The following is a 14,690-nucleotide window of genomic DNA, read 5'->3' on the forward strand; positions in this document are numbered from 1 at the left end:
TTTGTTTATACAACGAGTCCCTTGGAGGTGTATTGATGGAATTGATGACGTGTGGTGACAAACCTCGATGTTCGACTAATCAAAAAAGAGTGGGTGGGGTTATGGTTTTGTACAAATAGACACATACTGATGAGCACAATAGAGGTCCAAGATCTATTTAAGACACTTAAATCAACACATTAGTTGAACTTTAAAGAAAAGAAAGACATCAATCGAACCAGAAAAACACACAGACTAGTGTGAATGGTATTTATCTGTCGCTCAGATATTTTAAATATCTAAAAGAATCCCAATTCCTTAGTAGGTTTGACATTTATTGATATAAAAAGATTGCCAACCCAAAGCCAGTGCAATAAATAACATGTTAAAAAGCTGATATTGCGAAGTTTCAGAGGTTATTGAATTGCTTCTTGGTCAACAATGAAGCATGAATGGCAAAATAAACAGATGTACTTGTTACTGTGGTCTAGGGAGAATTATAGTAAGTAGTTCAAGGTAATAAATATTATTTTGAACTCAATTGAATGCCTCAAGAGTCTTATCAGATGAAATTAATTTCCAAAATGCAACCAACATGATTTGAAATTTCATGGTCCGATGGGTTTTCCATCCGACAATCAGGTATAAGCAGCGTGACTCAGCCTTCAACAGGATGTTAAGGGAACATGAATTAAACGCACGCTAATTTAATTTGTGGGAGCGCAGGACAATGGATTACTAATTATAAGAAGAGACAACTTTGTCGCTGCAAACCTGGACGGCTTATTTTTTTACAGGAGTGGCCACAGTGTTTGAACTCATGGTGCTCAGGGTCCAGCTCCACAGGTGGTCTGTGCTCTTCTTGTTCCCCGTTTGTCGCAACAAGCCTCCGTAAAGATCTGCTGTCGCACTGTAACAACGCATTCAGAGACACTGTGTGTCACTGAGTCATTCTGTGCTGCGGATTCATTGTGTTGACATCTTTAAGAAGATTAATGATGATGGATTTATCGGCGTAAACATGCTCATTTTGATCGCCAGAAAATATTTACCGGTATGTATACGATAAGGCCCCTCATATTCATCCCAAACGCTGAACTTTGAACCTGATTAGAGAAGCTCTAATCTCATTTTGCTTCCTCAGCTCTGGTGGCCATGGCAACTGTTGCCAGGGCAGTGGAAAGAAAGTGACCACAGGGTAAAGAGAGGAGGGGGGGGGGCTTATGGGTCCCAATAATTCCTGCAAGGAGAATATATACAATAATTTTCCTTCAATGAAGAGCCTAGATTGCTGCGATTTTTACAAGTCAAATTGGTAATTCAAGGTGTGACAGAAAACCTTTGAAGTCATTGTTATTAAAAAATAATTGATCATCATTTTGCTCCTGTTCTCTTCAATAACCTCCTCTGTCTTGCTGGTCCTCAGATAAACAAGCAGCAGCTGCAGACTGTCAAAGAGCGATTCCAGTCCTTTCTCAACGGGGAAACGCAGATCGTTGCCGATGAAGCCTTTATCAACGCCGTCCAGAGCTACTATGAGGTGAGACACACGACTCGATCCTTCAATTCCTGCTGTCAACAGTCGGCTCACTACCAGCACACTTTACATACATTTTGATATAGAATTCAACCTTTTGTATTTATGCTTATTTAGCAACCAATGAGCTAAGTCACCTATTAGCTTGCATTCACACACTGATGGGAGTAGGCTGCAACCTAGCTCAGGGTTCATAAAATGGTTCCAAACAAGCCACTTGCAACCCAACTCTAAAGTAAAACCTCATAGCCATAATCCATGATTGGTTCCTATTGTAACAGGAAGCAAAACATTTCATAACACATTTATCTTATCATTTTTTTAATGTATGCTTCTTCCTCACAGGTTGAAGAAGCAATTTGGTTAATACCAACTAGGGAACTGCTTTAAGTTAAAGCAATTAGCTCCATAACAATAAAATAAATAAATAAAATTCTGTCAATTTCAGTCCAACCACCTCAAACAAAGCTCAAGGCTATTATGACTAAAATAAATACATAATCATATATCATCATCATAAATCAAATAAATAAGTGTTGTGGCAGCAACAATAACTCAACACATTTAAATATCCATTTTGACGCAGACTCAATCAATTACATCAACCTGTGGTTACGCCCTTTTGGAATTACATTCAGAATTAGCAATAGTTGTTACGCAGAGGACCATGTGCAACCATTTGACTGTACTAACCTGCCTTTATAAGCTCTTTGTTGACGTGTGAGCAAGTGCAAGCAAGCTAGCGTGTGTTTCCCAAAGGAACAGGAAATAACTCTGGTTCACTTCATCAAACAAACTCATGGTAAAAATTGGATTCATCAGTTTTTTCCACACAAGACGACTCCATGTTTTTCATGTGGCATATTTTTTGCAAGCTGTCATTTCTGTCAGGATTAACCTCAAACGGCCATAATGGTACAAAACTGACAATTTAATGGAACAGCCTGGTCACAGCAGGAGCCTCTATTTATCAACGTCATACCCCAAGTTACACAGCAACATTTGAAGAACAGCAAAATAAAAGGAGGTTAAAAAAAGAAACAGGACAAACCACATGCCAGGACTGAACCCCTACAGCAATTTCAGGTCCAGAAGAGGGAGAGAGGGGTACACTAATGAGACTCATCGCTCATGACAGGACAGAGGGTTTTTGCTAAAAGAAACTCAGGAACAACTGAAGGGAAAATCATGGGTGGAATTATAAGCTTTGTAGAATTAGTAACAAAGATGTGGCCATCTACATGTACTGTACAACCGATGTGGATCAAAGTCCATACCTGTGACTGGGCAAAAGGAGGAAGTAATTGGTGCTTGCAGGTGCAGATACTATTGCCTTTATCCAAACCAATTTTATCTGTAGAAAACTGCTTCCCACGAAGAACAATCCATGGCTAAACAAGACACTCCCTTTGGATCCGGAAGAAATAAATCTTGTCCATTTGAGAGTCAATGCTAAGCAAATTAGAAGTGCAGAAGTGCTGTCCAGGCCTCTGAATCCCGACATGTTTGTTGATTGACTGACTCCCAAGTGAGCTGAGTAATGTATGAAAAGAGGATTTGAATAAGATTGACAATGTGTGGCTGACTATAAAATATGACAACAACAAAGGTTTCAACCTGTCACAAGAAGAAGAATGAGATATTGCAGCCCACCGTATGATTAATAAATACACTTTATACATGTATAAACACACAATTGCAATTGAAATGGTTTCTTGGAAAAAAAAGGAATTATTTTAAGATTGCTTAAAGCAGAAGATAAAAAGGCTAACATGCTACACAGACAGGAAACAATTAATATCCTGTGACCTCCTACTGTCTACACAGACGAGCAGAATGGAGTATTTGAATGTTTTTTGTTGTGTCTTTTCGGGCAAAAATTTAGCTCAGTGTGCAACGCTAATGAAACTTACATTTCTGGCTTTAACTCCAAAAAGGAACAGGTTACTCTGAAATTAATCCTAACACTTATTAGCCGACATCAGGTTGAGTAGAGGGTAAGAAGAAAAATGGTATTTTGTAAACTATCATGTTTCGCAACAATTCATCAAATTCACAGTCAAATATTGTTAAAAACAAAACAATATAAACCATAGTTAGCATAGTGCTAGTAAATGATGAAAAGGAAAATACAGATAATTGCCATAACCCAGTTGAGCTTTGACTATAGTGAAATGTTATGTATCTATGTTTGGCTGAGTAAAAACACTTTGCAGCTAAATGTGGACAAAACTGAAACTCTGGTTATTGCTCCTGATGTTAAAGTTCCAGGGTTGAGTCAGAACTTGGGTGACTTAGGTCAGTCTGTCAAACTGAGCCTGAGAAACCTGGGTGTTGTATTTGAAAAAGACTGTGGAAAACTGACCAGCAACTTTTTCCTTCAACTGAGAAAAATATCTAAACTTCTTGTTTAGACTATTGTAGACAGTACAGTTTATTTTCGTGTCTTAACAAGAAGGAGCTGTCTCGCCTGCAGTTAATACAAAACTCTGCAGCGAGAATTCTGAGCAGCTCTAGTCCTTAAAACTTAATTGGGCTATTTTTAAACTAGGGAAAAAAATTTCACCATCACAATGTTTCTAAAGGTTTTCAGAAATGGAAATCCTTGTACATTGATGGAGGTTTCGGGTCAAAATATATCCGTTTGTTAGAAGTAGCTTGAAACACACATGTGGACGAGGATAAAAGAACTGAAACAATCACAAGAGATTTATTTTAAACTACTTCAGAGACACAATATTAAAGCCAAACAAGGACAATTAGGACAAATGCAAATTAAAAGATGCTTGTATTTGCTGAAAAATTGTACAGCAACAAAGACATTCCCAGGGCATCAAGAGTATTCAGCCGAAAACTAAAAAACTAAAAATGGAGTGTTAATCTGCTGTAGCCTCTACGGAAGTCATTTGCTGCCTCTTTGACAAATGATGCAGATCCAGCACCAAGCTCCTCAGGGTGGACATTATAATGTGCTCCCCGGTGACAGTGAATCAGCGAGGTTGAACTAAAACTTCTGCTATAATTAAGCTATATTTAGGTACTTTCAGGTACTTTCACTTCTGCACATGATTTATATGGAAAATGTTTTAATCAGAATTCCTGGTACTGGTGCTATCTGAGCAGGGAAGATGCTCCTCTGAAGTAGTTGTCATTGTATCGTTAATTACTGTGACATCAGATGTGCATTCACTCAGTGGTCATGTTGACATTGCGCCTTGGAGGCGTTATCTGTGACGCTAAAGTCTATATTTATCTGGATGGGGGTGATCAATGCAGGAGTCAATTCCAGGGTTCTGTACTTTTTAATTGAATTGAGGTGCAGTGATCCAAAAAGAACAAGACGGTACAAAGCTGCAACCTAAAGGTGATTAAATACTGCAGTGTATTTAATCACAATATTCACTATATATATGCTGTTCATTTTCATGTGTTGACACCTGCAACTGCTTTTGTCTCTGACAGAAATAGATCCACACACATTATTTACCTGGTCATTATAGGGTTTTTATAATTAGATTAGATTTGGCGTTGCGCAGTCAAATTGTATCTGTCTGCTTTTTAATTCATATTTGTTGCATGTGTTTGTATGCATATACAGTCATTATTTTTGCTTGTGTATTTGTATGTTTGTGTAAATCTGAGCTTAAAAAAATGAATGTAATAATGTAATAGTGTCATACAGTTACTATGAATTGCAGTCATTCAATATTCTTTATTAATGAGAGACTGAAATAAACACATCTATAGCTTACCTCAGATAATATGAACAACAACACACACACAAAAAAATATATGTTTTTTTTGGAAAATGGGAAGAAAGAATGGATTATTAAGGTGATGTGTGTGATGAAGGTGAACAGGATGTTAAGGTAAGGTAAGGTAAGGTAGAACTTTATTGATTGAAAATTGTATTTTTCCAATAGCCACAGCAAATACAGCAATGTTTCATAAAAAATAAATCAAAATAAAATAAGAACAAGAACAAAGAGAAATAAAGAGAAGTAACAGTTTGTTTCAGGACAAGAAGCTCATCTGGTGTGACTTGCATATTGGGACGTGTTAAAGTGTAGTTCTTAAGAGTGACTAACCATTCTACTTAGCGATCATCAGGGAAAACAATCCATTTGCCATAATTGAATGAAAAGTGTTTCTAGTGCCCCCCTGTGTCGTAATTGTGTCACTGCAATGTCGTTTCGCTGTTTCCATTTGTTAAAAAACTGGTTTTGTCAGTTTCTGGTTTTATCTTCCTCGTAAGTTTAAAAAAGTGTCTCAGTACTTGAAAACACCGTCTCTGACCCACTTGTCGGTCACATGACCCTCAAAGATTCTGTGGGCGAGTCATCCAAAAAATAATGATAATAAATAATAATAACAATGTCAACAACGAGCAGATGGACATGCACTTTAACTAATAACCCACTGCAGAAAATACCCCTTCCCCTGAAAAAAAATAAAAAAAATAATCTGTAACTCCTGCAAAAGTGAAAGTACCATTTTTTTATTAGCCATAAAATCAGCAGCCATGTGCCTCATGTATCAAACCTTTCATGAGTCTATTATTCAAATCATTGGTTTTAACATAAACATGCTATTAATCATTTGTGGATACAGAAAATATATTCAGTGCACAAATAAGAATGTTTATTTATGAGTGTTTTTTTTTTAGCATATTATTGTTGTTCTTGAATAAAGTTGGCAACATAAACAGGTGACGTGTCTGTCGGCTGCAGGTCTTCCTGAAGAGCGATCGCGTCTGTCGCATGGTGCAGAGCGGCGGCTGCTCGGCCAGCGACTCCCGGGAGGTCTTCAAGAAGCACATCGAGAAGCGGGTCCGCAGCCTGCCGGAGATCGACGGCCTGAGCAAAGAGACGGTGCTGAGCTCGTGGATGGCCAAGTTCGACACCATCTATCGCGGCGAGGAGGACCCCAGGAAGCAGCAGCAGAGGTTGACCTCGAGCGCCGCCTCCGAGCTCATCCTCAGCAAAGACCAGCTGTACGAGATGTTCCAGCAGATCCTGGGGATCAAAAAGTTTGAGCACCAGCTGCTCTATAATGCCTGCCAGGTCGGTGAAATGTTCCGGGAGTTTGACCGGTGCCAGTCTGGTCTGCATTACTGGCCACAAATCAAATCTGTTGTAGCTCTCTGACACTAGATAGATAGGTAGAACTTTAATGATCCCTCAGGAGGTCTCCTTCAGGGAAATTGTGTTTTCCAATTAGCCACAGCAAATACAGCAATTTTTCATAAAAAATAATCAAAATAAAATAAGAACAAGAACAAAGAGAAATAAAGAGAAAGAACAAGATGATACAATCTAAGTCTATAGATAAAGATAAAGAACATAGATCAAAGAAAAATAACAAACGCAAAGGATACAAAGATTAACATAGAATAGAACATCATGATACTTTCACTCCACTCCTGCCCCGAACTCAGAATTGTACAATTTAATAGCCAGAGGAATGATATTAGAACTAGATTTACACTCAATTTTGATGACAATTCCTACACTAGGTTCAGTCTGTCAGCACAACTGTTCTTACATAATGTGTCTCCGTTAGACGCCTCCAAGAAGAAATCTTTCCCCAGGTGGAAGGAAAGTATTTTGTCATGATATTTTCTCAAATTAAAACCATCAATTAATCGCAAGGCAATTCCTATATGACTGTTTTCAATCATTTACAAAGATACTAAATGTGTATGTCAGATTTGATAACAAACAATGACAAATAATTTGGCAAACATACTGCAAGATTTGAAGTTGTATTGACTAACCTCTATGGAAAGGGGACGCATGATAAGCATTACAGGAGTGTCGCCAGTAGGTGTCAGTATTTCCTCGGTAGAGTTTCTGAATCTGTACAAGAGAAGTTGAATAGTGTGGCATTCTTTAAAAAAAAAGAAGAAGAAGCTTAATTACAGTTTAAAAGTGGGTTGGGTTTCATGTGTATGTGTGGAAAAATTCTCCAATAGTAGAATAAGACAAATGTGTGTAATACATTTTTATTTAGTCAATTCAAAGCATATTTTTGTCAAAGATATAATGTGTATGGTTAGTGTGCACATCTGTGTAGGTGTGTGTTTGTGTTTGTGTAGTTGTACAGTGATGTAATGGAGTCAGCCCCTCTGTCTACAGTTGGACAACCCTGATGAACAAGCGGCACAAATCCGAAGAGAGCTGGACGGACGTCTGCAGATGGCCGACCAGATCGCTCGAGTAAGTGATGCTTGGACGGGACTGGGTTGACATTATTAATTATCTTGGGGTTACTATGTTAGTCAATGGGTTGTCTTAAAGTTTGTAAATGTATTTTAACTGTGTATTGATCTGTTGTTTAAGCGCTTTGTTACTATTGGTGATGGTCATGAATCAGTGTCATGTTGTTTAAAGTCAGTAGGTGGCGCCATCAGTTTAAAAATGATGTGATTTATTTTTTTTATTGAAACAGTTGTTCAAAACAAAGGAAAATAATGCAGATACTGCCATCTAGTGGACTCTAAATAATGACATGAAGCCTCATCAGACCACTGCTGGTTACCATGGTCTGCATCAATTACTTACTTACATTCATATTCAGTATAGTTCCAATATATATAATATTTTAAATATTAAATATATATATTTTAATTTAAATCATCACAGATTCACTGCAAGGGAAACACTTTCTTTAGTCAAACATTAACAATTTTTCAAATAATGAAAACAATTTTGTCTTTCTCTGATGCATTTCAAGGTTAAATTCTCCTTTGGAAGTTGGTAGATTTGGACTAATATAAAAGAAAAAGGGCTTTTAGTTGTTGCTCAAGCCATGCTTTTGTATCCCTTTAACTTCTGCCTCAATCTCATTTTTTTTGGTCCAGTCAGAGAAATTAGAGTAGTCCATCCAATAGTGAGTCCCTGAAGTGACACAACTTAGTCTATGTAAATAGCACAGTTGAGGGATATTTTCTTGCCCCTGAAACTGTAGTCTTTCTCTCATTGACACTTTCTATGATTGCCTTGTGTATAAAGCATAACAGATACATTAACAAGAGATTATAGTTTATTTATAAGACTTTAAAAAATAAGTTATGCCAGTTTTTCCAATATTTAAATGGAAAAGTCTCAAGCATACACAGGATTAGATAATTTTTGGGACAGAAACCATTCACAAAACCATGAAAAAATGAAGTTAAGTTGAGATAATAATTGACCTAAAATAAATGAAAGATAATAATGTTAACAATTATACTTCACTGATATAATTTATGGTTAAAATTTAAAATGTCCAAATCAAATTCCATTGAACTGCTCATTATTAGGTTTAGTGCCCGGTAACTCAAATACTTTGTCCACCCAGGTAGGAGGGCGGTTCCCCCGGTTTCCCACGAGAGAGATGGAGTTTGTGTACATCGAGGAGCTCCGGTCTTCGGTCAACCTCCTCATGGCGAACCTGGAGAGCATGCCGGTGTCCAAGGGAGGAGACTTCAAGCTGCAGAAGCTGAAGCGAGGCCACAACGCTTCCATCATGGACATGGGCCAGGAGGACGAGAACATGCTGTCCAAATCTGACGTGGTCTTGTCCTTCACCCTCGAGGTGGGTCACCGTCTGCTACGATTAATCTTGTACCATTAAAAAAGGGCAACTTAATATTTAAGTATTTGCTTTCTCATTTTCTTTGAATAAATATCCACCGAACCACTCGAAAAAAACACCCTTTTAAAATATTTAAAATATGATTAAATCAATGTTCAATATCAATATTTACTCTACACTTTTATCCACACAAGTTATTGAAATATTTATTATTTACTGAAGTTAAGGGGTCACAAATGGTACAAAACTAAGAAGGGAATTTTAATTATGAATACAAAAACGAATAATTATTGGAGATAATAAAACAACAAAAATGTTCATGTAGTCTGTAATGATTGTTCCAGGTTAATCATTTATTTTTAAATGGTAGTATAAACGTTTAGTCTCCTAACTTAGACATTAGATTGTCGGAGGTTTTGCCAAACTGGCCTGGGTTTCAAATCTATAATTTGAGTATTATGCCGATGACATCTTTAAGTAGATTTTCGAGAAAGAAAATGACCTTGGTCACCTTCAGGAAGTAAGGAACTAGCTTAGCATGTCATTCAACACTCATTTAACTTATTTAAGATTTTTTATTTTATTTCATAATCTCCTATTATTATTATTATTTGTTGGCACATCGCAAATCATGTCGGAGCAGACACACCATTCATACGGAGAACTTCTTCTTTATCTTACTTTTGCTTTTATGAGCTCATACGTTTTTTCCCTTATATTTTAAGAGTCATAATTTATTCTACGCCCTTCGATGTCTTCATATAAAATGAGATTGTCTTGCCTTACATTAGGTATTAAAAGTATAATGTCTTTTTTTGGTTTAATTTTGTAATTTGAGAAAAAAACTCAAAAAGGTCACAAGATGTAAACAAAACTGAGATATTTTAATGTATCAACACCAACAAAATATCATGTTTTGAATTAACAATACTGGCAATTAAATGTTTTTCCGATTCAGATACAAAGTTAAAGTTAAAGTTATTTATGTGTCATTGTGATGCTCAATAGATAGATTCATATACTTCAAGTACTTGTCAGAATGAGAATTAACTACTTGGTTAAAATTGATTAATATGAAAAATTAGTTTCCTTTTTTCTTGTTGCAGCAACTTTTCACTACAACTACTGCATCAGATACACACAGTCTATAAAACATAGCATGTTAAACTGATTATAGACTTCATAAATCATTGTGCCCTTTAAATAATGTATTATACTTTCCCCACAAAAAATGTTTGTGTGTTGCAGGTGGTCATCATGGAGGTTCAGGGTCTGAGGTCTCTGGCACCGAACAGAATTGTCTACTGCACCATGGAGGTGGAGGGTGGACACAAACTTCAGACTGACCAAGCGGAAGCATCCAAACCCACGTATGAATGCACAGATCAGGACCACGCTTCCAAACAAACACAATACAATATTATATATCTACATATTAAACATTAAAATACTATTGTTTCATTAGGATCTTGTAGTTTAAATGCTTGATGTGTGTTTTAACTAGTGATGGTCTGATGAAGCTTCATGAAGAAGTGTTATAGTTTTCACAGTCCACTAGATGGCAGTATTTGCATTATTTTCCTTTATTTTAACAACTGTTTTAATGAAACATCACATCATTTTTAAACTGATGGCGCCACCTACTGACCTCTAAACAACATTGCTGTGTCTCAAATCGCATACTTCTCTTAGTATAATAGAAGTTAGTATGCATCGGGATAGTGTACGTACTAACTAGTACGCAAATTCTCCACAGATAGTACGTCTCAAATCAAACACTGCTGCTACGCACTAACCAAGCAACAGCTTCTTCTTCTACTTCTATTTAACGATGATTTCAACCAGCTGTTTGAACGCTATCGACACCTGCTGGCAGCACGTTTTGCAAGTTTGGAAATAAATAAAGAAAAACAATGAGAATCTAAATATTCGAGAGATATTTAAGCTGGTATCAGCACCGAAGACGTGTCATCCTTCTACTGCTGCTGAAAATGCATCTGTAAGTATATGCATATATATATGTAAATTATATATATGCCGTCCCGTTTAAAACGTCATTAAGATGGCGGCCGTTTAGGGTGGTTAGTGTCCATCAAACCATACTCAGTTTTGTGGGGGTTTTAGTGACAATTTAGTGTGCATGGAGCACTTTCGCATACTAAGAATTGAGAAGCACTTATGCACTAAAAATACTAACTTTGAGTACGCTAGTATGCGATTTGAGACACAGCACATGACATGTTTCATGAAGCTTCATCAGACCATCACTAGTTGTAAAACTGACCAGCAACTAAAAGTGCTAAGTCAGCTGTTAATAAGGAGCTAGAACTGCACACAGTTGTGTGTTTTGAATTAAACTATACTGTAAGGCAGTAAAGGATAAAAGAGATTGGGAAATGTTCAAAATAAGATGGTGAGGCAAGAGACTAGTTTTCTGATAACCAGTGAAATGCTGTTTCAGTTTTGTAAAGACGAATATTGTGATTTTGTTGCTGGATCTTCGCACTCATTGTTTCATCAACAATCTGGATGTTTGTGTTGTAAAAAGCTGCAGAAAGTGACACCTCACACATGATAATACATGTATGTTGTGTAGCTGGGGCACGCAGGGCGACTTCACCACCACTCAACCCCTGCCCGCCGTGAAGGTGAAGCTGTTCACTGAAAGCACCGGAGTGTTGGCGCTGGAGGACAAGGAACTCGGGCGGGTAAATGTTCCACTTCCTGCCGACACCAAAATGAACAAACTATTGATTTTCACGTTTTGGTTGTTTGTTTCACAGGTGGTTCTGCATCCCACCCCCAACAGTCCAAAACAGCCAGAGCTGCACAAGATGAGCGTTTCCAAGGGCTGTCCTGACAGTGACCTCAGGATGAGACTTGCTGTTCGTATGGACAAACCACAGAACATGAAGCATTGTGGGCAAGTTTTTCTTTTTTTTTCTCATGACAACATGGATTACATTTTGCCAACTTTCATGCAAAATAAAGTACATAAAAGTGCCTCCATGCAGGGAAGACAAATACACTCAAGATCAATACCAGGGCAAAGTGTGGCCTGAAGGTCCAAATAATAATGACGTTGAAAATATGTTATCACTAGTTGAACTCTATGTAAAGATCTTTGTTTGAAAACCAGTCTATTTATATATGTATATATCTTGTATATTTGTGTAATATAAAGATAAAGTCAATTTCATTGATTTAACACTAATTATATATAAAAAAGACAATATTCACTCTCTTCATAAATCATGGATTGTTATTTTGAACCATATTCCCAAATGAAAACAGTCTCAGTCATTTGAAATCTTCCATTCTGAGTCAATGTTTATTCAGATCCTTGTTTGAAAATCATTCTATTTATATCTTGTACCATTTCTGCTGCTTTCTTTCTTTAATTTGTCCTTTCTATGGGAATTTTGCTTATATTTTTCATTGGGCTTTCATACCAGATTTAAAAATTAAATGTATTAAAAATAAAGTACTACACAATTTCTTTTTTTTTTAGCATAATCACTTCATGTGTTTGGTTTTATTTTATTTTAAAATGTAAAATACATGAAATATGCAATATTAATTTTCTTTAGAATCGTTATATAAAATTAATTTAAAAATGAAAAAATAATAAACAATCAAATCAATTCATTTATTATTTTAGATATTTATTTACCTACTTTTAGAATGTCCTTTTTTTATTTTATTTTTTTCAGTTTTTACCATTATTTTAAAGTATTTACTTAGTATATCTATACTGTGTATCTATACTGTGTATCTATACTGTGTATCTATCTCTCTATCTATCCATCCATCCATCCATCCATCCATCCATCCATCCATCCATCCATCCATCCATCCATCCATCCATCCATCCATCCATCCATCCATCCATCCATCCATCCATCCATCCATCCATCCATCCATCCATCCTTCAAACCATCCTTCAAACCATCCATCCTTCAAACCATCCATCCATCCATCCATCCATCCATCCATCCATCCATCCATCCATCCATCCATCCATCCATCCATCCATCCATCCATCCATCCATCCATCCATCCATCCATCCATCCATCCATCCATCCATCCATCCATCCATCCATCCATCCATCCATCCATCATCCTTCAAACCATCCATCCATCCATCCATCCGTCCGTCCGTCCGTCCGTCCGTCCGTCCGTCCGTCCGTTTTCAGTTTTTCCGTCTGTCTATCTTTTTATATAAATATATATATATTCTAAAGATTCTCTCACACTTGTTAGAAAAGTATCTATTTAATTAACATTTTTATTTCTGTGATTTTAATGAAATGTATTCTCAATTTTCTTTTTAATAATCAATATTCTTGCCAATTAATAAGTATAAGACCAAAGAAAGAAGAATGAAGTTTAAAAGCTCAATAATTTGTATTAAATGTTAATAATTGGCCTATGAATCTCAATGAAACACATTTGTTTAGGTAGAAGAAAAAAACTAAAACAGAACAAAGATGGGACGAGGGGCTTCTGTTGTAAAAGACCATCAGAGGGTGAGGACCCCCTGTCTTTGCCCCTGGTTTCTCTCTGAGCTGCCTGTCGCTCCCGATAAAGCAGCAGCCACTTGGTGATGCACAAGAGTTTGTCTCTCGCACAGAAGAGCAGGGCAGCCCAGCAGCTCCTGCACCACACAGCATATGGAGCAGTGTGAGGATGAACCAGACTCTCAGGCTCTCTCAGCAATAATGACTATAGGGAAGGAAGTTGTGGGTTCAAATCCAAGTGAGCCTACCAGCGTTGATCCTTAGGCAAGGTCCTTGGCGCTACGAGCTGGTCACTTCTACGCCGATCTTAAGCTGGAGTCTGGGGTAACCTGGAACAATGCATTTCCAAGATGGCCGCTACTGCAGATTGGCTTCAAATTGAAATTTTGCTCAGATTTTATCTCTCGACTGTCATGTTTTTAGAGTTATACCTATTGATTTATGGAAAAACTGCCTGTTTAATTGCCCCTAGGGGAAGTAATAAAGGGTGACATGTTTTTATTTGTAAATAGGGTTTTTCAAATTTTTACAATATATTTTTTTATGTCTCTTTTGTCATTTACCATCAAATACTTCCGCAGTTAATCTGCTTAAAAGAGGAAGAAGGATAGGAATCGACATTACTACACTGTAAAATGAGTGCGATAAAGTTTGTTAACTGCACTAAAATGTCAAAAATCAAATGGATTTATTTGTCAGACAAAGAGAAGCTGAATATTAAACAATGATAAGTAGTTATTATTTGTAAAGCGCTCGAAGATAAAATGTATCATTTATCAAAGCATCGGTTCATTCGTAAATAGGTTTCTACTTTTTAGCTAAGTCTATCTGTACGTTAAGTTCTAGTTACTCAGGGTAAATTAAATAGTATTTTTTAACCTTTTACGACCAATTTTAAATGATTCACGCGAGTGAAGACTCAAGTTGCAATACACAATATTAACCACTAGATGTAGTCGTGGGACTATATATAACTCGACATATTTAATTTGAACCTCCACGTTTTAATTCGAACTGAAGTTATAATCGTCATAATAATGCAATAAAAATAATGAATAATTATGATGCATATAAA

At 36.7% G+C, this 14,690-nt stretch overlaps 1 protein-coding gene across 2 annotated transcripts in view; it reads left to right on the forward strand.

Annotated features, from left to right (window-relative positions):
* The window catches only part of LOC148070580 (calcium-dependent secretion activator 1-like), an 88,377-nt gene that overhangs the window by 12,724 nt on the left and 60,963 nt on the right, over nucleotides 1-14,690 (forward strand). For both annotated transcript variants that reach the window (XM_087800516.1, XM_087800517.1), the window contains exons 2-8: nucleotides 1,406-1,519; nucleotides 6,247-6,579; nucleotides 7,654-7,734; nucleotides 8,858-9,094; nucleotides 10,343-10,464; nucleotides 11,691-11,802; nucleotides 11,878-12,017. In XM_087800516.1, the coding sequence (XP_087656642.1) occupies nucleotides 1,406-1,519; nucleotides 6,247-6,579; nucleotides 7,654-7,734; nucleotides 8,858-9,094; nucleotides 10,343-10,464; nucleotides 11,691-11,802; nucleotides 11,878-12,017 (1,139 nt within the window). The remainder of the gene's footprint in view (nucleotides 1-1,405; nucleotides 1,520-6,246; nucleotides 6,580-7,653; nucleotides 7,735-8,857; nucleotides 9,095-10,342; nucleotides 10,465-11,690; nucleotides 11,803-11,877; nucleotides 12,018-14,690) is intronic.

The sequence above is a fragment of the Callionymus lyra genome, chromosome 10 (genome assembly GCF_982586985.1).
Source record: "Callionymus lyra chromosome 10, fCalLyr1.hap1.1, whole genome shotgun sequence".
In the NCBI taxonomy this organism is placed as follows: Eukaryota; Metazoa; Chordata; class Actinopteri; order Syngnathiformes; family Callionymidae; genus Callionymus; species Callionymus lyra.